The sequence below is a fragment of the Primulina eburnea genome, chromosome 16, assembly GCF_022965805.1.
Source record: "Primulina eburnea isolate SZY01 chromosome 16, ASM2296580v1, whole genome shotgun sequence".
Lineage (NCBI taxonomy): Eukaryota > Viridiplantae > Streptophyta > Magnoliopsida > Lamiales > Gesneriaceae > Primulina > Primulina eburnea.
In genome coordinates this window covers 9602639-9627320 of record NC_133116.1, presented here as the reverse complement: position 1 = coordinate 9627320, position 24682 = coordinate 9602639, and the positions used below count along the sequence as shown (strand labels likewise).

The window sequence follows — 24682 nt, the reverse complement described above, 5'->3', positions numbered from 1 at the left end:
ATCAATTATGGGAGAACTACTGTCAAGTTCAGCAGTACCTTGGTCTTTTACATTGGGAATTGGTCTCGTAGAGCAGTCTTGGACTGGCTGACTAGGTGTTGGGTCTTGTTGTCTGTCCATTTGGATGAACTTCCTTCTTGAATAAACCTTGAGGAGTGTGTTTGAGGAAGTTGATAGGTGTTTAGGTTCTGGATTGACATAGATTGAGTCGGCAAATGAATTGGGATCCCAATTTAGAGATTCATTTCCACTTTCACCATTGATGTTGCTCTTCCTCTGAATGGATAAATAGGGATATAACGGTTTGTTTTCGAAGAAAGTGACATAAAGAGAATGATAAAACTTTTTGGTGATCGGCAATAGCATTTGTAGCCTTTCTGATGGGGAGAGTACCCTAGAAAAATGCATTTGATAGCTCGCGGGTCGAGTTCCCCACGATGTTGGGAATGGATATGTACAAAGGCAGAACACCCAAAGACTTTGAGGGGAATTGAGTTTAGGACGTGTTTGAGGAAGATGTTTCAAAAAAACCTCAATATGGGTTTGTAGTTGAGGACACGGGAAGGCATACGATTAATTAGGTAAGTGGTAGTGAATACCGCATCACCCCAAAAAAGACGAGGGACTGTGTGTAAACAGAAGATAACAGGTAAGTTCGAGAACGTAGCGATTTTTCCGTTCAGAAACCCTGTTTTGAGGTGTGTCGACACAAGAACTTTGATGGACAATCCCATGACCCAACACAGAATTAAAGTAGTCACGAGCACGATCAGTGCAGATGACTTGTATTTGAGCAGAGAACTAAGTTTGAATCATTGAATCAAAATATTTGAACAAGGAAGTTGTTTCGATCTTGTCTTTCATGAGGAATACCCATGAAACGCGAATATGATCATCCACAAACAAAAAGAACCAACGAGTACACGTCACATTTTTTAATTTTGATAGACCCCAAATGTCACCGTGGATGAGTGAGAAGGGCTTTGATGGTTTGTTCGCTTGTGGCTTGAAAGTGCTAAGAGGGTGTTTGGAAACTTGACAAACATCACACTGAAGTAAAGACGATTTATCCTTACGAAATAAGAATGGAAACAATTTTGCTAAGTAACATGAAATTGGAAAAGAAAGTCTTGGGATAGTCAATGGTGCAGCCTTGAAGGTAGGCTCCATTTAGAAGAGAAACAATCCTGCACAAAGTTCAGCACGGTCAATCGTCTTCCCCGATTCCATTTCCTGAAAGAGAAAAATTACCATAGAATTTAGTAGTGCAATGGAGGGAGGCATTAATCTTGCTCACGGATAGTAAATTAACAGTAAGATCAGGTATGAAAAGCACAGAGTGTAAGCAAATGTCACGGGAAATTTGTGTAAAACCCACACCCAAGATCTTTGAACTGGTCATTAGCAATTCGCATAGAACGAGAGTCCGCACACGGCTTATAGTAGCTAAAGATTGAAAGACTACCCGTCATATGATCAGAGGTGACCGAGTCTACAATCTATGTAGAAGACAAAGCCCAAAGGGGTCGTGGATTAAGTAGAAATTTGGCTGAACAGGCGTTGCAGAGCATCAAGCTGTTGTTGGGTGAAAGGCTGTTGCGAGACAGGAGAAGCCACGTAGACAAAAGCTGAATAAGCATGGCGTGCCCTATTTGGTTTCCAATCTGCCGGTCTGCCATGGATGCGCCAACAAGTGTCCACTATATGGTTCGGTTTTTTGAACTTACCACACCGAAGCCGACCATTCCATACATGAGGACTGATAATGGATATCGCATGTGGCGAACGGCGCACCACTGTTGGAGAAGGAAGGAAACGATGATCGAGCGGTCGCAAGGGCAGAAGCACCGGTAGGAGGCAGGCGAGAGACGCGCACATCTAGGAGGCGGCAGAAGCATCGCTAGAAGGTGCGCACCAAGATCAACTTTTGACGACTTTCCTCATGGCGAACCTCGGAGAAGGCAGCACGGAGTCTTGGCAACAATTTAGTGGCCAAGATACGGCCACGTACTTCATCGAGAGATGTATCAAGGCCCAGAAAGAACTTGAATACATGTTTGGTCTCAACAATTTCCCTGAATTGTGCTTGGGCCAATGCACACTTCCAGTCGTGTGATTCGAACAGATCTAGCTACTGCCAGAGTTTTGTGAGCACGGTTAAATAAGTTGTGACCGTGTCCTCACCTTGGCGGACGTCATGAAGGTTGCTTTCCACACTGAATAATTCAGAGGAATTATATTATTAATACTAATAATATTATTATTTTATTAATATTATTTTTGGGGTGGGTTCGAAGATGGGGATAGTGATCTCATATCCGCCCCGAACTACTTTGAAGATTTTAAAAAATCTCCGAACCTAAACCCAAACCTGAAAAAATCGGGATCTTTGTCCCAGTTTTAGGTTTTCCTCGCAGGGCCCCGAACCCGTGGAGAAAGTTGTCATCCCTGGTGTTGTCTCGGGCAGAGTACGTATCCCGGACTGCATCCCATATTTCTTTGGCAGATTATAGGAGAAAATTCTCTCCACTGTCTGGGACCATGAAATTGATAAGCCAAGACATGAGCATGCTATTCTTGGCATTCCGGGATTTAAATCTTCCATCTGTCGTGGCCGGGCGTTTGGAGGAGCCAGAGATGCCGCATATAAACATCATGACGGGCTCAGACCATTGTAAATAATTCTGGCCATTGAGTTTCTGGCACGTGATGGATTGAAGTGGAGAGAGATCGGGCATGGTTGAAAGCAGCAGAGCCGATGGTGGCTTATCGGACTCTTAAGACGAGGCAATGTGACCGTATTTAGTCATGGCGGCTAGGATTTTTTACTAGGCTCTGATACCATGTAGTTTGGTGAAATAAAATTCATATTATCATTGAATGTACGAATTGATATATATAAAGAAAACCTAGATCCGTATTTCTACCCTATCTAATATATCTATTCTAAATTTAAAGTTTAACTTAAATAAATATCCTAATTATCTTATCTAAAATATCCCAGATCTTTAACAACTATACAATTTTCTTTATTTCATAAACTCATATATTGATTATGTATTAAGCATATGAGGTATATGATTATGCAGTAAATAGATATTTAATATATTTAATTCGGTGCTAGCAAATGAAATTATCGAGTAAATCCTTCTATCTTAATCGCATTGCTATCATTTGTTATTTGTTTCTAATTCAATAATTTCACTCTTTCATGCAGATTTGACACCCAATACTATAATGCAACAAACTTTTGACCAAATGTAATAATTCTAAGTAAGATCAAAGATAAAAACATTTAACAGAGGTTGATGTACTGAGGAGAAGTAAAGCATTTCACAGGAGTAGAAGCTTTTGAGAACTAACGCATGCTTATGAACGGCCAAGCATAGGTAGAATCCCTAAAAAGAATGAAACGCCAAGTGAAACATCAGAAGAAAACCAAGAATTACTTTTTGTTTCACCATAAACACGGATCACATGCTAGAAAAAACTGCACAAATATCAATTACTTTGTTTCCTTGATCACGGAGAACAGGGGAAGAAAGTGATTTACCGAACATCAAGCATGTGACAAAGGAGCTTCATGGTGCAGCCATCAGGTACATCATCTTCGAGATTAACTAGCAGATTAATGAAACCCAAACTAGCATTGATAGACAACCACCCGAAATATATTGAGATATCCTGGCCATTTGACCTAGGGTCAAGTGAAACAGTAGAGTCTGATGAAGGATGAGGCAGCTTAAACTGTTCAACTAATCCCAGAATTGTCCCACAAGTGAGCGCAGAGAAGTGGGCAGTAACAGATGGGACTCGAACACATATCTGAAGAAACCAACAAATAAAAAATAAGACTGCACATATGCCGACATCTGTTTTTAGTCTTTATTACACAGATTAGTTTCGAATAAATAGTAGTCAATTCAGGAATTGTTCAGTCTATAATTCTATACTTCAATATAGATGTTTCTATGCCTCTTGATGCATTGTGCGAGAAGGTATTTTAGTGTCTCAACAGAAATGTGATAGATTTACTAGAAGAGACGGGCAGATTGGAAGCAAACCAGTAGACACTCCAATAGATGTCAAGAAAAAATTAGGCGAAGCAACCGAGGATGCACCCGTAGACAAAGAACAATATTAAAGACTAGTGGGGAGATTGATTTATCTATCACACTCACCCGACATCACTTATGAAGTAAGTTTTTTTCATAAGTCAATCAATGCACAATCCAAGGAAGGCTCACTTGCTGGCAGTTTATAGGGTTCTGAAGTATTCGAAGGCTTGTCCAGGTAGATGCAGTGTTGTAAATGACAGTAGGTGGTGGCAGGGAGGTCAGTTAGGCGGTTTAACTTTTTTATTATTTTTTTTTACATTATTATATATAATTAAGCAATATATGTATAAATTAAATGATGTTCATGCATAACTAATTTTCATATAATATAATACAATTTATACAAGTTGGAAATAAATATAAAATCAGTTAGGCGGTTTAACTTTTTTATTATTATTTTTACATAATTATATATAATTAAGCAATATATGCATAAATTAAATGATTTTATGCATAAATAATCTTCATATAATATAATACAATTTATACAAGGTGGAAATAAATATAAAAATGCAACTATCAAGACAATTAATAAAGATTGGAAGTTCTAAATGGTCGCAGGCAGTTCGCGGCGGGGTTTGTGGCACTTGTGGGTGATTGGGTTGGCTATTTTGTTTTAAAGATTAAGTGAATAATGTATTAATATTAAGGTTTTTTAAATTTTTGTTGACTTTTGATTGCCTCCTGCCCACCCCGGCTCATCTTCAACCGCCTACAAAACTTCCTAAGGTAAAGGTGTGTGTGCGATCAATGGCCGCCTCCCGCCTAGGCGGCCACCATTTAGAACACTGGTTGGAGGGCTGTTATTCAAAAGAGGAGAAAACATAAGCTTAGCATGGACGCAGATTATGCTGGATCGATCAGTATCAGATAGGAGATCAACAACTGGTTTTGCATATTTTTAGGTGGGAACTTATCAAAGAGAAGCTAGAAAGTGGCCTCATTTGTACACCTTACATTTCAACCAAAGTACAACTAGCTGATGTTATGACCAAGGGACTCCTAAGTCTTACAGTTGGAAGGATAACTGCCAAGCTGGAATGAACAACCTCTGTTCACCAGCTTGCGGGGGAGTGATAAAATGCATCACAAAATGATAATGATTTGTTGTTATCTTATCAGTTTTGTAAAAACAAACATATAGGATTAGATTACTGTGATTGAGATAGTTTGATTCTAGATTTAAAGAGAGTCCTATAGCTTCCAGTTTGCTAGCAATAGGTAACAAATAAGAGACGCTTATACCATTTTCTATAAATGAGATAGAAGTGATACAACTCCATGGCTGTTGTTTTCTTTTCCAGCATGAAATACATCTTTAATTGACAAAATCAACTAAAAGAGAGTAGGCTAGACACAAGTGAATTGATGAGGGAAGAAAGTAAATTGTCTTGATCTCATTGAATCTTCAAATCTTGTTTGCCTTACTGTTCATTTTAGTTTAGTTAACTAAACCTTCACTCCATTTTGTAGTTAAAATAAATGTATAAAAGGTATAATTTTATTAATTAATCACTCTATTTTGTAGTTCAAATAAAGTCATAGAAGATATAATTTTAGCAATTAACTATTTAACTAAGCATCGTGGGAAATCTTCTAATTTTATCACTTTATTACAGTCATGAAACATACACTTGCATTTAACGCGTGGTTGCACAAATCCAAAATATCCTTTTTTCTGGCAAAGTGACGGAGGACAATATAAAGATATACAGTTGACTAAAAAGAGGGTAAAAAAACCTATACCTATCAATCCCATGATCCTAGTGAGATTAATAAATCCATAACTAATTTATTTTTAGAAATCTGAAAAGTAATTACTATACAGCAATATTTCCCACAAAGATCATTGTGCCTTAGTTGATTATTGATCATATCTCTTAAACGGGAACACAAAAACCGTGGTTCTGGAGGTGCACAATTTCTTAACAATAATAATATTTAGATAGCATATTTTGTTTTGTACGTTTCATGAAAATATGCTTTAAATGAAGATACTGGAGGGTTTACACCTACCTCCAATGTTTTGAGTACTGGTTCATCGAGTAAAATACAGGATGCCAAGCTCGTAGAAGCATTAAATTTCTCAAAAAGAGGAACTGTGGCCGAAGGAGTCAATAATTTCATCTGCAGGACATCACATTAACGTAACCCTTGGCAGAATAATCAATTTAGAAAAGACATCCACTAACCTGCATATCAGTTATTTGGATTTCAAAGAAATCGTACAAATCCTGAAGCTGAAACCCTATTAAAATATCTTTCGTTGGACCAACGCCAGAATTCATTATTTCATTCAGAAGATGAAACTGATTTCCCTCGTGAAAACCGAAAAATTCTGTTTCAGCTCTGGATACAAAGGAAACAGATCCTGCTTCTAACACCTGCAAAACGAGTCAAACATAAAACATTAAGTTTAAGGTATATGGTATACCACAAAAGTAATAATTCAATTTCTCACAATAAAAATGACTGAGACCACTTGTTCCAAAAGCTAGAGAACACGTGAGACGGCATAATCAATAATTTTATACTTTAATATGCCTTACACATGTAAGCAGATGATTGGGAAAAAATGCACGGAATTTTATATCCAAAGCGTGTAGGAAACAAAAGCCACTCAGGACCTATATAGGGTTTTGAATGTTCTCACTGACTGTCGCCACCTCCAATTTTCAATGTTTTATATCATAACACTTAATCCAATGTCATATATATGTAGGAAAACCAATCTGTTTGAAAAACATATATGCCTGATTGTTAGTTTTGAAGGAAACAAATCTGAGTACACCTCCTAGTCAATGATTGTGAATAAGACTCCAAAATTCAAGGAATTAGCACGCAAAATGCACACACTCTCATCCCAAGTCACAAAAATAAATATCTTGCAAATGAAACTGTCAAAACATCATGGTATCAGAGCCATCGTACTGATCTTGAGAATCATCCAAATTTTTAATTCACTGCTCCCTCAATTATGGAGGACACACTACTGAAAAAAATTCCAAAACAGATGTGCACTCCACTGAGCATTCAACCATTGTTTCAATGAGTGATTTGCAATATCGACTGAAAAGACACTCTTGTCATCCTAATGCTTCAAATCTCAATACATTAATAATGGATTTAGGGGCCACAGACAATATGACTTTTGCTCTAACAAATTCATCACTTATAACCTTTGCCCTAGCCAAAAGAAAATCACAGTAGCAAATGAATCCACCATCACAGTTGCTGGCCAAGAAGATATTTACATAAATGATAATCTCACCCTTAGAATGTTCTTCATGTTCCCAGACTCCTTGCCAACTTAGTCTCTATAAAAAGATACACCAAATAGTCTAACTGTGATGTGATTTTCTACCCATCACATTGTATATTTCAGGAACCGGGCACGAAGACGAAGATTGGACATGCTAGTGAAAGAAAAGGTCTTTACCATCTGGAAGAAAGTTGTGTGCATGCTGCCAGAATTGCGAATTCTCTCCTTTATCGTTTTTTCTACCATTCCAAATAAAGATAAAGTTAGGCTTAATCACAGTCGCTTAGGCCATCCCTTGGTTCATATTCTGAAATTTATGTTTCCAACGTTGGTTAATGAGTTTTTGCACCAAATGTGAGCTCGCTAAAGACAAGCATTCATCGTTTCCAATCAGTGATACAAAGACTTTTGTCTCATTTTCTCTTATTCATAGCGACATTTGGTGACCCTCAAACAGACCTAGTGTTTCTGGGGCACGACGGCTAGTGTAGCGCCCTTACCCGAGCCACTACTAAACATACTAATAAACATGCAACATTAAACTTAATACCAACAATTAAACAGCGGAAACCAAATACTTAATCATCTTACAACCCAAACGAAAACAAAACAATAACAGCAGTCTTAAACATTAATACAACCATAACAAATACATGATTCTGAACGAGAAAACGATAAACCACAGAAAACCTCCACTGGATCACCACCGAAAACCCAACTGCTCTAGCCACTGCCCTGGTCGTCCGAACCGTCCAACCTAAGACCTGCCCCGTGGAATGGGTTGCCCAAGATGAAAACAAAGACGTGAGCGACAATCGCCCAATACGAGAATGTACGAGTTTCAGTGTTCTAAATGGCGGTCGAGGGCCGCCTACCGCCTAGGCCTAGGCGGTAGGCGGCCCTCGACCGCACCGCCTATGCATGAGGCGGGTGTCGAGGCGGGTTGAGGTGGGTTGAGGCGTGTCGAGGCGGCGAACAGGCGGGCGAGGCGGCGAGCAGGCGGAAAAACCAAGTCAAAGTCAACTAATTTTAAATATTAGGACTACTTAAAGGTCTTACTTGGAGAATGGTAGTGGAGGCCTCGGGAGCGGATGAAGTGCTACATCCAAGGAGGAGTGCAAGGAACATCCCCATTAGAGAACTTAACGAATATTTAGAAACATCGGACGAGGAGAATGAAGAAAATGTTGATTGAGTCCGATGATAAGAAGATAATGGATGTAGTAGATGGTGCCTATGTAGATGATTTGGAAGATTAGTTATGTTTAGTCTACTACTTGTTCTAATGATGGATAACTGATTGAAACTTTGAAAATTTAAACTTAGTTTTTTAGTAAAAAAAAATATATTACTTCGTTAGCATAATAACATTAGCATAATGATGAATCTTTATTAATTGCACATTATCTAGATTATATTATATTTTGTGCTTAAACATTATTTAATTGCACATTTTACATAAAAATGATAATATTGCATGATTATCTATAAAAAATTACTTAAAAAAATCCAACCGTCTGGGCACCGCCTAGGCGGCCGAGGCGGTAGGCGGTCACCGACCGCCCTGCCACCGCCTCCCGCCATTTACAACCTTGACGAGTATACAATCTGATATGATGCATGCAAAATGCACTATGCGCGGATATCAAGGATCAAGTCAAGAATTTCATTCTCAGTCTAGAGACGCCAGAGTGTGCAGTCTCTGATCTGCCCTAGGCATGTTTTGGCTCTCACACTCATCATCAAGACGTGGACCTGCAATGTCCAGGTCATCAGAGCCCGCGGGTCCCGTCGGACACTGTAGCTCTCGATGCCCCATCGTCCACAATACAGAATAGGGCTGAGCGGCCCCAACAAACGAGGTATATCTCAAAAGACATCAGGCTCAACATGATGTGTCATGCATAATATGCCAAAGCAGTAAAACATGTATCATGCAACAGATAAATATGCAGCATATAAGTGTGTATACTACGCTTGGATATCTCAGTCAGTACATCACGTACCTCACTAAAACAATCTGACAGAAAGCTCTGAACCTAGACAATACCAACATAATGAAATCACTAACAAACCAGATCAAAAATGCTACAAAGATCTCCCTAATGATCCTTAAATCACTATCTAAGGATTTAGGATTATACCTGCCTCCGTCGTCAGCCCGCTGATGATGTCTCGATCTTAGTTCACCGACCCCTTCTCAAGTCGATACTAGCTCCGAAACTTCCCGACACCAAAGTGCCCTAGAAACTGGCTAGAAAACCTAAAGTACAACTAGAACTCTCTCTGAAGAATGCGGTGAAGGAAACAAAAGAATCGGCTTCCATTTATAGGCTGCATCCGCACTATTTCAGAAAATCCGAACCAATCTTATCTGCCACGTGTCAGAATCTCATTGGTCTAGTTGGATTTCTCGAGATAATGTAATCCGAAGTAGGTCGGGTTATCCATTTAAAATTCGGTGGATACCAACAGCTTAATCCCGAATTATCAATTCCTTAATAATACTTAATTAACAACTCATTAATTATGTCTTAATTAATACTTCATTCAAAACAAATATTCGGGTCATTACAGCTAGTGTCTTTTATTGATGATTGCACCCGAGTGAGTTGCATATATCTCATGAAAATTAAGTCTGAAATCAGCACTATTTTCAAAATTTCTATCACATGGTCAAAACTCAATTCAAAGTTGGAATCAAAAAATTTCGATCCAGTAATGTTAGAGACTACATTAATCAAACCCTTTCTCCTTTCTTTTAAAAAAAAGGTTATTCATGAATCTTCATGTGTTCATAGCCTCAACAAAATGGGCGGCTGAACGGAAAAATGGCCACCTTTTTATGTCAAGAGGGCATCCTTGTTTCAGAAAATGTCCCTAAGCAATTTAGGGGAGAAGCTGTCCTCACATCAGCTTATCTCTTTTTTTTTATAAGAAACTAAATTTATTATAATATTATGAGGTTACACCATATGCGCGAATGAGTAATCCGCTACAACGTTACAAGAAGATTTTTTAAAAGTTCAGCTCTATGACATCATCACACAATTCTCACGACCATACAAATTTCCAGTCCCTAACTAAATCTGAAATACATAAATGATTGTACTCTTTCAAGTTTATCGTCCAAGATGCGGTCCTGAATTTTATTTTCTCCCAGACTTGATCAGCTGACTCAGAGACATCTTCAAATTTTCTGCTATTCATTTCCAACCATAAGGACCAAAATATGCAGTTAGTTATCATATACCAGAAATTGCTGAATTTTTTTGCAATGGGACACCCGGAATCCAAATAGAATAGATCTTTAGCTTGCCTCGGAAAAGCCTATTGAAATCCCAGCTCTTGTAGAACTTTCATCCAAAGACTTCTCGAGAATGAGCAATGCAGAAGTAGATGATCATGATTCTCCGCATTCTTTCGACATAAGCAACACCACTGCGGGATTAAAACGCAATCCTTCCACCGTCTTTGCACTGAGTCACACGTAGGCAGCTAAAATCTTTATTTATGTCTGGGAGAAAATAAACCAACTTCTGATTTAAGTCACACGTATGCAGCTAAAGTCTTGATTTGAGTCACACGTAGGCAGCTAAAGTCTTGACCCAGAAACGTACTGTGTGGATGAGTGTGAATAAACACAACACGTAAGCTGCTAAAGTCTTGATTTAAACCAACTTCCAACAAAAGTCCTTGATTTCAAAAGCCCTTTAGAAACTCTCATTAAATTCTTCCCCAACTTTATTGCCTCAAACAATTTAATTCCAAGGATCTTCGTTAGTGTTGTGTTTATTCACATTCATACACACAGTAGGGGCAAACTTGATGCTCGAGCTCTTAGGAGTGTCTTCATTGGCTATTCTTCTACTCATAAATGGTACACATGTTTTCATCTTCCCACAAAAAATAGTCTCAGCAGATGTCACATTTGATGAATCAACATCCTACTTTCCAAATTATTTTTTTTTTATAACATATTATATTAATGATTAAAAGTTTACACTACAATATGCGGATAAGGCATCCGCTAAACGAAATTAACTTAGCAACAAAAATTGAAACTAAGAGCGGTACAATTTAATCGAAAACGAATTTCCAATCCCTGTATATCTCCGAGACACGTAGGTGTTTGTAATCTTTCTGTAAAATCGACCAACTTGCCACTCTGAATTTGATTTTATCCCATAATTCTTCAACCGTGTCCTCCTACTTTCCAAACACCTATCTTCATAGGGAAATTTTGGGTGAAGATAAAGAACATTAAAAGTTTTCGTTTGAATTTCCTAGTCTATCTAACCCTATCACTATGTCATCAACATCCATTGATAATCCAAACATTGATGAAATGATTAAGGAACTCAAGACACTACGCAGCCACTACAAGTTTATTCAAGGAGGCCAAGACTTGAACTTACCCAAGAATGTTCGATCTTCTCTTATTCAAGCTACGTTTCAATCACCTAAAATTCACCACAAGATAGTTCAACCAGAACCGACCATTAATCCTATTAAGGAAGCAACCGTAATATCACCAATCCCCGGGGAACCAACCCATACTTACAGTGCCAAATGATTTGATTTACCAATAGTACTTAGGAAGAAAGTTAGAGCTTGTACCAAACATCCATTGCAAACTTTCCTATCCTACCAAAATTTATCACAAAGCCATAGAGCCTTTCTTACCAATCTTCACTCGATCCCCCAGGTTTTGAATCAAAGATGGGATGGCATACAAGTTGAACAAGGCCCTACATGGACTTAAAAAGTCTCCAAGGGTCTGGTTTGGAAGGTTTACAAACATAATGATTGCACCAGGTTATAAGCAAAGTCAAGGGGATCATACATTGTTTGTGTAGCATTCAAAGATAGGGGGAGTGACTTCATTTATTTTTTAAATAATGAATAACACCCATTAAAATAAGGCAAAAAGAATTTTGTACAAGCACATTGGGCATCCCCATGAGATAACAAATAACGAACCAATAGAACCAACAATACAATCACCAACTATACGGGGAATACCCATGTTCTAGAAACAAGCAAAGATGATCATATTAACACAACATAATAATAATAATAATAATATAATCAAGAGCCGATATCCAGATGACTTGGCGAACATAGAAGAGTAAGGATCTTGATTTTCCGAATGATATCCTTGGGCCACGGCATTTCCTCCTCAAAAATAACTTGATTGCGTGCATTTCAAATGTTGTAGACACATGTTGCCACTGCAATACGTCTCGACTTGGATAATGTAGAATTACCTATATAGACACCTCGAAAAGTTTTCAGAACCGATGTTGCAGATCCCATGATTTTAAGCATGTCTAGCCATTCTTTGATGCCATTCCAAATTTCTTCAACACATCGCAAGCAAAGAAAAGATGACCAGCTGATTCCTCACAGTTATTACAAAGTACACACATCTTGTTCTTAATACATCATTGTCTATCTTTTGTTAGGAATTTACCATATGCAAACAATCATATGTCAAAACGATGCTTTGGGAGAAGATCAAATTCAGAATTTCTAGTTGGGCGAGAAAGTTGACAAAAGTTGACAGAGTTTAATCATTTATGTATCTCAAATCTAGTGAGGGATTGAAAATTTCTATGTTATTGACGAGAGTGCAATAGTTTTTTTCTTTCTTGTGGCTTTTGCGAATATCTTTGTATTCTAGTTTTCTACTTTAATAAAATTTTGTTTAAAAAACGATGCTTAGGGGGTATGTGGGTATGCAATGTTTCCAAATGAGAGGTTTTCACGGCCATCGCCTTTTTTTTAACAAAGAAATCATAAGCTCGAGCAAGACCACCATGACATCCGAACTAACTATCCAGCAACATCTCTACACTCTCAGCCAAGGGTTGTCTAAGTAGAATAACATCTCGAATCTCAAAATTTGTTTAATCAAAAGAGATTCATCTTTGTTCCATTTCCTTCCCAAACAATACCACACAGTACATGGATCTCATTCACCCATTTCACCCACAGGCTATCCTTCTTCATATGAATTTTCCCTAACGTTTCGCAATCAAAACATTGTTCCAAGCCAATGAATTTTTAAGTCTCATGCTTCCATCTTCTTTTGGTCTACAAAACATGTTCCACAAGATAAGAGGGTGCTTGAAGGGCCACACAAACTTCCTACAAATCCTGTAAATGTCATCCACGATATTAGAATTTAGAAAAAGTGGTGGAATAGATAACCAGAGGCATTCCACCCCTTGAAGTACCGATCGAATTAACTTGATCTTCCCGGCATATAATAGTGAGTGTCTCCGCCAAGAGCTAATTTTAGCCCCAATCGCATCCACAAGTAGGCTATAATATGAGGTGTGCAGCTTCCTAGATGCAAGAGGAATAGATAATTAGAGGCATTCCAGCCCTTGAAGTACCGATCAAATCAACTTGATCTTCCCGGCATATTTTTTTTTTGATAGGAAACTATGAATTTATTAGATTAATATTAATTGAGATTACAATTCCCGTGGATGAGCAATCCACAGTCCAACCACCGATTGACTAACTAGAACAAACTCATACGTACATAAAACACCAATCCCTAACTAAATCAGATAACAATAAATGTCGAAACACCGACACAGTAGTTGTCCATTTGGCAACCCTGAATCTTAATTTCTCCCATAGTTCGTCGATCGAGTCTCCTTTGTCGTTGAAAATTCTGTTATTGCGCTCTATCCATGTTGTCCAAAATGTGCAATGTACGATGATGTACCAGAAAGTCCTTTTTCCCCTTCCGTTGAGTAAACCCAATCGCATCCACAAGTAGGCTATAATATAAGGTGTGCAGCTTCCTAGATGCAAGAGGAATACAGAGATATCGAAACGGAAGGTGGCCAGCATTAAAACCTGTCATATCCAAAATGGACACCTTCGCACCATCATTCATGTCAGTCATACATATGTCCTACTTCATAAAATTCACTCTCAACCTCGCCGTATCACCAAAACGAGTCAAGCGATCCATCATCATAGAAACACTGCTAATATCCCCTTTTGAGAATAGAAGTAAATCCGCATATGCAAGGAGTGTAATGTGCAGCTTATCCACAATGAACCTTCCATGTATAAAGACCGTTTGCGCTACATCCACCACATCCCCTAGCACGTTTTTCAGCATGTCGACCAAAACCTTCTAAATAATTTTGTAAAATACCGTACAATATGATATAGGATGGAAGTCACTAACCGAATTTGTTTGTGGTGATTTCGGGACAAGAACAATAACCGCATGACTCCATTGCTTCAGTATCCTCCCACTATGAATGAATTCAGCTAATGCAACATAAACATCCAAACCAACAATGTTCCAAGATGATTTAACGAAAGGAGAAGCAAAACCATCCGAGCCAAAGGCCTCATCATTGTTAATATCGAACAAGGCATCCCTTATTTCAACAACAGTGACATGTGCAGTCAACCCCTCCATATACGCATTCGAAACACGAGGGCCATGACAGAGAGCATCCAAGTTCAGAGTCACCCTATTCTCCTTAGTACCCAACAAATGTTTATAAAACCCCAAAAATTCTGTAACAACATCAGAATTTGTAGTAGTATTCCCATCAGAAGCAATGAGGGACACAATGGCATTACGCTTGTTATTCTATTTGATCAAGTCATGAAATAATTTGATAAATCTATCCTCTTGTTTAATGTAAGCACATTTCGCTTGTATACGTGGATGATATCATAGATTCAGACAGTGCCTAGCATAGCTGTCAATAACGAGTGTAGCGCTCGCTATTGCACGTAGCAAGTCGAAGCGAAGTCCCGTGGCTACAGGGCCGCTAAGTGCACAACACTTCGAGGCATCGAGCGCTATTGTCGCTATCAACACGATAGTGTTTGAGGCGATAGCGTCGCTATAAGAATGAAAAGCTGTAGGACATTTTTTTAAAATAATGCAGAATTTTTTTAGGCTCATTTTGCACAATCTTCTCCATTTCTCCCAATCAATCCTTACCTAAACCCTACCATTCTCCATTGCTTCTACTCTTTTGTTGCACGTGGTTTGCCGGACATCGGGCTGTCGGCCGCTGGACTTACCTCACGTCGTCGCCGGTAAATAAGAACATCTACACCTACGGAAAGCTCGAAGGCGGCCACATCTAAATCTAGAGAGAAAAGGCCAATAGGAACATCTACTACACTTAATCTTGTAGATGAAGATGATGGATTCGACTTTGAGGAAGAAAGTGAAGATGAGAATGATGCCGAACACCATGCAATTTCAAATGAAAACAAAATGGGATGTGCATTTTAGAAGAACTTTAAATGAGGTCGAACTAGGTGAGTTCACTAATCTTTTAGGGTCTCAGATGCAGTTAGGTTAGAGTTGGGCACAGAGGATTTTCGAGTTTGGTTGGGAGATTCTTCCGGTTTGTTTTTTGTTCGATCTTTCTACGATTCCTTCTTTCCGATTTCTAGCTTCCCATTCTCTATTACAATAATATCTGGAAAGTACCTGTCCCGCAAATTATATTCAAGTTTTCTCGTGGATTGTGGCTTTGGGGAAACTTCCCACTTGTGACTCGGTGAAAAGAAGGTGGTATGCCTATGTCTTATTCCCGCAATGGTGTAGCTTATGTCGGAAGCAAGAGGAGAACCAGGACCATCTATTGGTGCATTGTTCTTTTTCGAGTGGTATATGGATAAAAGTGTTGCAAGATTTGGGCTTCGAATGGACTTTTCCGAGTAAGGCACAAGACATGTTCATTATGGAGTTGGGCCTTCCCACTTCTAATATCTGGTAATATTGCATTTTTGGTCGATATGGCTGGAGAGGAACAACAGAATATTTGTAGATTTGTCGGAGTCCATGGATGACGTCTGGGAGAAGATCAAATTCAGAGTTGCGAATTGGACGACTAAGCTAACAGAGTTTAATCACTTATCTATTTCAGACTTAGGATAGGAAATTTATATGGTCATGAAGATAGTGTGGAAGTGTTTTTCGATTTCGACTGTAACTCATTCTACGGATTACTCATCCGCTCTATTTTTTTTATAGGAAACATTACTTATATTATAAAAATAGATGTGTTACAGAAATAGCAGATGAGTAATCCGCGACATATAACTATGCAAGGAACAATCGTCAAGACAATACAAACTTTTAATCACTAACAATATCTGAAACCGAAAAGTATTAAACTACGTGAGCTTCGTTGTCCAAGTCGCAACCCTGAATTTGATCATCTCCCATACTTCTCCCACGAATGTGTTCTCGTCTTTGAATATTCTGTTATTTCTCTCGAGCAAAATCGACCAAAAAGTGGAATGAATGACTAAAAACCAGAAATTTGACTAAATGTATATCGTAGCCCTAGTGAGAGAAATATTTGAAATATGCCTTTCCCTCCCTTCTACGACGTAAGCTGGTTGACATCACTCGAGGTACTACTCCGGTGACCGTCGCCGGCTTCCGTCGCACCTCATCGATCATCTCCGACCTCCGGCTTACCTCGTCGGCGGCTCGTTTTTTCTTGTTCCTACTGTCACTTCGTTCTTTTACCCATTTTTATTTCATCATCGGACCATCAACAGCTTCGCTCATTTGTCATCGGCACCGATAGACGATTGTTGGATGGCCGTTTTTTAGTTCTTTTCATTATTCCACTTCACTCTCGTCTCAGACCTTTTTCTACCCAATGGATTTCAGAGATGTGGTTATGATTGAGTTCAAAACTTTTTCACTTAGGAAGGTGAACGGTGGTTTCTCGATATTGTGGTCGGAAAAAACTAGGAATGCGACTTATCTTCTGGAATTAGCTAGGGAAGAGGCAGCCTGGGTTAGCTCAAAACTTAAGGAAATTCTACACAAGCCCAAACCATCTCTGGATTTCTATCGTTTCAGGGGAAAAAACTCGACAGTAATTATACAAAGATTTGCTAATAGGAGAGGACGGTTCATTGAAATCTCCAGATTTAATTTGTTGGGAAGGAAACAGAACATCATCGTGCCAAGCGGTGCGAACTCTTTTGGGTGGACAAGGATCTCAAACATACTCACTAGATTATTAACAGTGAATTATCAGAGACCGGTTAAAGCTTATATCGATCAAGAAAAATCCATTATCAAAGATATTCAACATCACGAGCCTCTACCAAGAGCAGCTTGGGACTTCCAACGAGATTTACAGAAGAGTCCACAGACTTGTGAAGCGAAGCGATACGAAAGGAATTGGCAAGAAGCTATTATCGTCACCAAAGAAAGAGTTAACATACAATGGGAGCAGATTGAACTGATATTAGGCAACGATGTCAAGAGAAGAATCACATTATACCCATTCCAAGCCAATAAAGCAGTATGGTGGCCTTCAAACTCGACGGAACTTTTTCGATACCTTCAACTGAAAAGGGGATTTTTTTATGGCGGCGTGTCTTTAGCGTTCGAGGAATGGAAACCTAACATCAACTCGTCAGATACAGTCTAAAGGTGCTGCAACAGCTGGATAAAAATTTTGGGTTTGCCTTGGAATCTCTGGGAATTCGTCAACTTCAAAATTATTGGGGAACGGTGCGGTGGATTAGTGGAGATCAGTGAGGACACATTATCTTTCCGAGATTTGGGGGCTGCCAAGATAAAGGTCAAAGGCACCAAAGATGGCTTTATCCACAACAAATTGATGGTACAATTAAACGGGGAAGAGTTGGAGCTTAACATATCTGTGGAATCATTCGATATCAAGGCTTATGAATCTTATGCAAAGCAAACTTACGCCCAAGTCGTGGTTAATGGGAAGAAGATGGCGGCGGGGTGGGGAAATTCCAACATCCAAAGGACAAATATTGCAGAAGGAAACACTACCTCCTGTCATAAGGACAAGCAGACCGAAGAACAAAGAAATACGCATTCGACAACAGCACCGACAGGGATTCCCGGTAAAAACTTGAAAGGAGCTCAGAATATGGAAAGAAAGGTGGTAAAAATATTACAACGAGTTTTGCCAAAACAAATCGAAGATTTCAGACGATCCACAATATTTTCAGCAACCGTCAAAGCAAGTGAGATCAATGCCAAACATCACGGCAACAACGGCACAACCAAAGTTATGCCTTCTTTCGGTTACACCTACTGCCGTAGAGATAGAAGAACTCTCAAGGATGGCGCGGTTTTGACAGAAACAGAAGGGGATTACAAGGCGGATGAAATGCTCACGGAGGAAGAGATCATGGAAGGGGAGTTTGATGACCCCCAAGATGAATGTTTCGATGATATACTTGCATCTTCAGACTCGGGGAGTCAGCTATCGAATTACCCAGATTCTTTGGAAGGCAATGATACAGAAGAATTAGACATCCAGGGGCTGTTTTTCCAGGACGATGCAGATCAGGACAACAAAGTTACTTTTTCCCTCGGCAACACCTCACCTCTAGTGGGCAAGGTACTTTCCGGTTTTCGACCTTTGACTATTCCTCACTCACTCAAACTCCATTCTCTTCTTCCTGCGTCTTTTTGTACTTTTAGCTTGTATAGAGGGTTCTTAGGGGGGTTGTCATTAAGCACTCATGACAAGTCGAGTTCCGAGAGCGAATTATCCAAGGGCAAGTCAGTGAAAATCACTCCTATTGTGGCAAAGAAAATTGAGGAGGTGAACTCGGATTACAAATCAGTCAAGGAAGTTAAAAAGCCATCGGCCATCTTAAGCAGAGAACTTGACAGGTTGAAGTGGGGCATCAATTATGAGAAAGGTTCGAGTTCCAAGGGTTCAAAACGGTTGTTATGAAGATTTGCTCGTGGAATATTAGAGGGGGAGGGTCGTCGAGAAGAAGGGAACTAGTTCGGACGGTTATCCGCAAGGAAAACCCAGACATTGTTGTGATCTTAGAGACCAAGAGGAATGTCGTGGATCGTTGGTTCGTTGCAAGTATTTGGAAATCGAGATTCGTGGAATGGATCAGTTTACCAGCAGAGGGGAGATCGGGCGGGATACTAGTAATGTGGGATCCTAGAGTAGTGTTGGTAAGTGACAATTTGATTGGACACTTTTCGGTATCTATTCAAATTAAGCTGAGTGATGAAATCAAGTGGTGGTTCACTGCTGTGTATGGGCCATGCAAGCCACGACAAAGAGAGTTTTTCTGGGATGAATTAGCTGGCCTGAATTCCATATGCGGAGAAGTGTGGTGTGTCGGAGGTGACTTTAACGTGGTTCGAAATTTGAGTGAGAAATTGAACAGCACATCTTTAACCTCAAGTATGATTTGTTTTGACAATCTAATAGAGGAATTGAATCTTCACGATCCTCCTTTATTAAATGCAAGATTCACTTGGTCAAATTTCAGGGATATTCCAATATGTTGCAGATTAGACAGGTTTCTCATTTCAAAGGGATGGAAGGACATTTTCACTTCATACAGACAAACTGTGCTACCTAGAATCACCTCGGATCATCATCCCCTCATCATGGATACTATGAAAGTGAGATGGGGTCCTGCGCCTTTTAGATTCGAAAATGCTTGGCTGTCGCATCGCAGTTTCAAAGAATCGGTTAAAACATGGTGGAATTCGGGCGGAACTCAAGGGTGGGAGGGCTATAAATTCATGAGAAAGCTAAAAGATATCAAAAAAGAGATAAAGAATTGGAATACTGAGGTCTTCGGCAATGTCAATGTCAGAATCACCGAGTTGCAGAATAAAATCTCAGATTTGGACGACAAAGAGGAGCGGGGACTGTGGTCAGAAAACTTCAAAAATGACAGAAGAGATGCAAGATGCGAGCTGGAAAGTTTAACCATCCGAAATCTTCAAATTAAAAGCCAAAAAGCAAAAATAAAATGGCTCAAGGAAGGGGATCAAAACTCTAATTTTTTCCACTCATTACTCACTGGACGAAGGAACAGAGCAACAATTGAGAAGATAGAGTTGGAGGACGGATCAGTTATAACGGAAGAACTAGAGATTCAAAAAAACATTGTGGACTTCTACAAGAATCTGTATAGGACTTCGGAAGGGGAAGGAACGGGAATCGAGGACTTGGAGTGGACTGGTGCCCATTAGTTTCAGCAGAGGCAGCAAGCCTGGAGGAGAAATTTTCTGAGGAAGAAATAAGGGTTGCGGTGTTCGAATGTGATGGAATCAAGTCTCCGGGACCGGATGGTTTTACGCTGGCTTTTTACCAAAAGAATTGGGATACAGTTAAGCCGGATCTTTTGAAAGTGTTCGATGAATTTTTCGACGGAGGAATCATCAATGGCATCATGAATGAAACTTATATCTGCCTAATACCAAAGAAAAGAGAAGCGATGAGGATTAAAGATTTCAGACCTATTAGCCTTGTAACGAGCTTGGACAAAATTATGGCAAAAGTATTGACAAATAGATTGAAGAAAGTAATGAGCAGCACAATTGCGCAAAATCAATGCGCTTTCGTCAAAGGAAGACAGATAACGGACTATTGTCTAATTGCCAATGAAGTGGTGGAGGAGCATAGAAGGAAAAAGAAGCAAGGGTGGGTCATGAAAGTTGATTTGGAAAAAGCTTACGATAATGTCGATTGGCGATATCTAGATTTTGTGCTCCTCAAGAAAGGGTTCGGGGTAAGGTGGAGGAAATGGATTAAGGGATGCATATCCAATGTATCCTTCTCGGTCTTCATTAATGGAAGACCAAGGGGGAAGTTTAGAGGGGAAAGAGGACTCAGACAAGGTGACCCATTGTCTCCTTTTCTATTCAACCTCGTGATTGATGGATTAGGCCGAATGATAGACAAGGCCAAGACGGACAACACTTTGAGGGGTCTTGTAGTTGGAAAAGAAAATATCGAAGTTTCTCACATACAATTCGCGGACGACACCCTCTTCCTTGTGCAATCAGCAGATCATTTAAGGGAGGCGGTGGGGTTGCTAAATTTGTTTTGTGCGAATTCGGGGCTGAAAATCCATCTTGACAAATCAGAGGTACTAGGATTGAATCACTCGGATTTTGAGGTTGTGGAGATGGCGAAAGAACTAGGTTGCAGGCGAGAACAATGGCCGATTAAGTATTTGGGGGCACCCTTGGGAGGGAATCCATCGAAAATTGATTTTTGGGAACCCGTGGTATCAAAAATGGGCAAGAAACTAGCCAATTGGAAGAAGTCATTCCTTTCAAGAGGTGGTCGATTGACTCTGATCAAATCGGTGTTGAGCGCAATGCCAACTTATTTCATGTCTCTTTTTAAGATGCCGTCTCGAGTGGCGAAACATATGGAGAAGCTGATGAGGGACTTCTTTTGGGATGGACCGGATGGGGAGACGCACTGTCATGTGGTTGGATGGCAACAAGTTTGCAAGCCATTAGCGAGAGGCGGACTTGGTTTGGCTGACCTACGGTTGAGGAATTTGGCTCTTTTAGGTAAATGGTGGTGGCGATGTGCAGTGGAAGACAAGCCTTTGTGGAAGAAAGTTGTGGGCAGCATATATGGGTTTCAACCTAATGGGTGTGAAGTGAACCTTGCAAAGAATTCTACTTTCAAAAGCCCGTGGAAGTTTATCTCTCGTGCTCACTCGACTTGTCACCAGTTAATAGGGTCGGTGCTTAAGGGGGGAAACTTTCTGCGTTTCTGGGAGGATAGGTGGGTGGGTTTGGTGTCTTTTAAGGAGTGTTTTCCTAATCTGTTCTGTCTTTCGTCATATGTTAACAAACCAATCAACCATTTCTATTCCATTGTCGAGTCTCAGGAGAGTCCTCTTTTCAGTGGGATTTAAGGTTTAGAAGGGATTTAAACAGTTCCGAGTTGGAGGAGTTTACTACCCTTTTAGGTGTCTTAGACACGGTTAGATTGTGTGTGGGTTCTGCGGATGTCAGGGTTTGGTTAGAAGATCCATCTGGAGTCTTTTCTGTCTCATCTCTATATGATTCACTCATTCAGACCAATTCTTCTGCTGAGTTCCCTTACCATTCTAATATCTGGAAAGTACCAATACCACTAAAGGTTAAGGTGTTCTCTTGGATAGTCGCTTTGGGGAAATTGCAGACCTGTGACTTAGTGCAAAAGCGGATGCCGGGCATTGTGGTATCCCCACAATGGTGCACTTTATGCAAGAACAGCGAGGAGACTCAAGATCATATTCTGTTGCATTGTAAGTTCACGACGAAAATATGGACACAAATTATGCACCATCTGGGATTTGAATGGGTTTTTCCTAGGAGATCGCAAGACATGTTTATCACCGAGCCGGGATTCCTCAAGGGAAAGAGTAAGAAAAACTTTTGGTACCTAGTGGTGCATTGCATTTTTTGGAATATTTGGATGGAACGCAACAGCAGAATATTCAGGGACGAGGAAAAAACTTGGGAAGATTTATGGGACAGTATCAGATTCAGAGTGGCTACTTGGACAATAATCATTCCTCAGTTTCAGCATATCACATTAACAGAGTTAGCTAGGGACTGGAAGTTCATTTGTTAGCTTAATTTCCTAGCATTTGTTGCTTGTGGATTGCTCCAATTGTGGTTTGCTCATCCACTGTATTTGTAACAATCTTTATTAATTAATAATATATTAATAGTTTCTGATCAAAAAAAAAAAAAAACCAGAATATGTTAACTCTTATCCCTGCTGGAATTCCGGGGTCAATAATGAACATGTTTCGTGCCCTTCTCGGAAATACCCACTCAAAACTCGACTCTTTCATCACCTTTATCCATAACACTTCTACTATTATAATAAAGTTTAGTTTCCTATCAAAAAAAAAAAAATCAAATGAAAAAGATGGTCTCGATCTTGATGAAGATGAATTTTAGATTATGTTTTTCTAGTTTTAGAATTGAGGTTTATATGCTTTGAACTTATATATTTATTATTTAAGCATGAACAATTGAATTGAGTTAGCATATGTTTTATATTATATATTTATATACTTGTGGCGTTTTACTTTCAAATAGATCTCGCTACGCTATTCGCTACGCGCTATGGCCATGGGAAACCTTTGTGCTACGGGGCGCTACGAGCGATTGATAACTATGGTGCCTAGAAAAGGAATTCGACATCAACGAACTTGGTAAACTAAAGTATTCACTAGGGAATTCAGGTGGCTCATTCGAAGCACAGAATTTTTATATCACAAAAGATATATGACGTGGATTTACTAACCGAAACAAGGATGTTGGGATGTAAGCCAGCTGAGACGCCAGTCGAGGCAAGGACTATGTACCGCACCAGAAGGCGCAAAAGTGGATAAGAATTAGTACCAAAGACTTGTAGGAAGGTTGATTTATTTAACTTGCACAAGACCCGACATTACTTGTGTTGTAAATGTATCTAGCCAGTTCATGCATAATCCATAGGAAATGCATCTCAAATCTGTTCACTTAATTCTAAGATATTTAAAGGAACAGCTAGCTGGGAAAGGACTTTTGTTCAAGAAATGGGAAAACATGACATTGGAAGCCTACACTGATGTGGACTATGTGAGTTCTCTAGTTGATAGAAAATCAACCTCGGGCTACTACACATTTCTGGGTGTACTAGCAAGGTCATGTGTGGAGTCTGAATTTTTATCAATGGTGCTTGGGATATGAGAGTTTATGTGGTTAAAAATAATCTTGGATGATTTACGGTTCAAGTGGGTAAGTCCTGTGAGATTATAGAAGAAAATTTTCCATCAAGAGGCTCCTCGACTCATAATTACAAAATATTAGGTAGTATGTGGTTGAATAATCACTTATTTTCGACACGAAAATTGTAAGAATAATTTTATCAATTTTTAAAAAATATTTTTGAAATAGTATTTGGATATCGATTTTGAAACTTGAAGGATTTTATATTACAGTGAGGTTGAGTAATACTTGTATGGGAAGATGAAATGTTTGGAAGAGTTTACTTGAACTTAACGAAAATGTGGTCACTGAAAATTTGGAAAACAAAAAAACTAAATAAATGAAAAGACCAATTTTTAAAACTCTTTGTCCAACATGTCGTTAAACAAGCTCTTGTTCTTCATTTCTTTTATACTGTTTTTTTTCCTATTTCTTGTTTATCAATAGGCTATGATTTTTTCATGAAGTTCACATTTTTGTTCGAAAGCTCGAACTCTGAACTGCAAAGGTACAAGTAGAAAATGGAGCTGGGATAAAATGGAAACATCACTCTTGTTCTCCTTAGAATAAGGAGAGCATCACATGGAACTGTGGGAGGGGAGCGAGGTGGTTTGAATAGCTAGAAATTGCAACTGAGATACGAAAAACATGCAGCACAGAAAAGGAAAAAATTTAACATGTTCACCAGATAACAGAACCAATGACAAACATCAAGCAAAGTATACACACACAAAGAAAAAGGGA

The 24682-nt window shown here is 39.3% G+C and overlaps 1 protein-coding gene across 2 annotated transcripts in view; it reads right to left on the bottom strand.

Moving 5' to 3' along the window:
* LOC140816609 (intermembrane lipid transfer protein VPS13) overlaps positions 1-24682 on the bottom strand; it is a 98519-nt gene that overhangs the window by 26691 nt on the left and 47146 nt on the right. For both annotated transcript variants that reach the window (XM_073175991.1, XM_073175992.1), the window contains exons 21-23: positions 6311-6502; positions 6135-6245; positions 3554-3825 (exon numbers count right to left, since the gene is read on the bottom strand). In XM_073175991.1, the coding sequence (XP_073032092.1) occupies positions 3554-3825; positions 6135-6245; positions 6311-6502 (575 nt within the window). The remainder of the gene's footprint in view (positions 1-3553; positions 3826-6134; positions 6246-6310; positions 6503-24682) is intronic.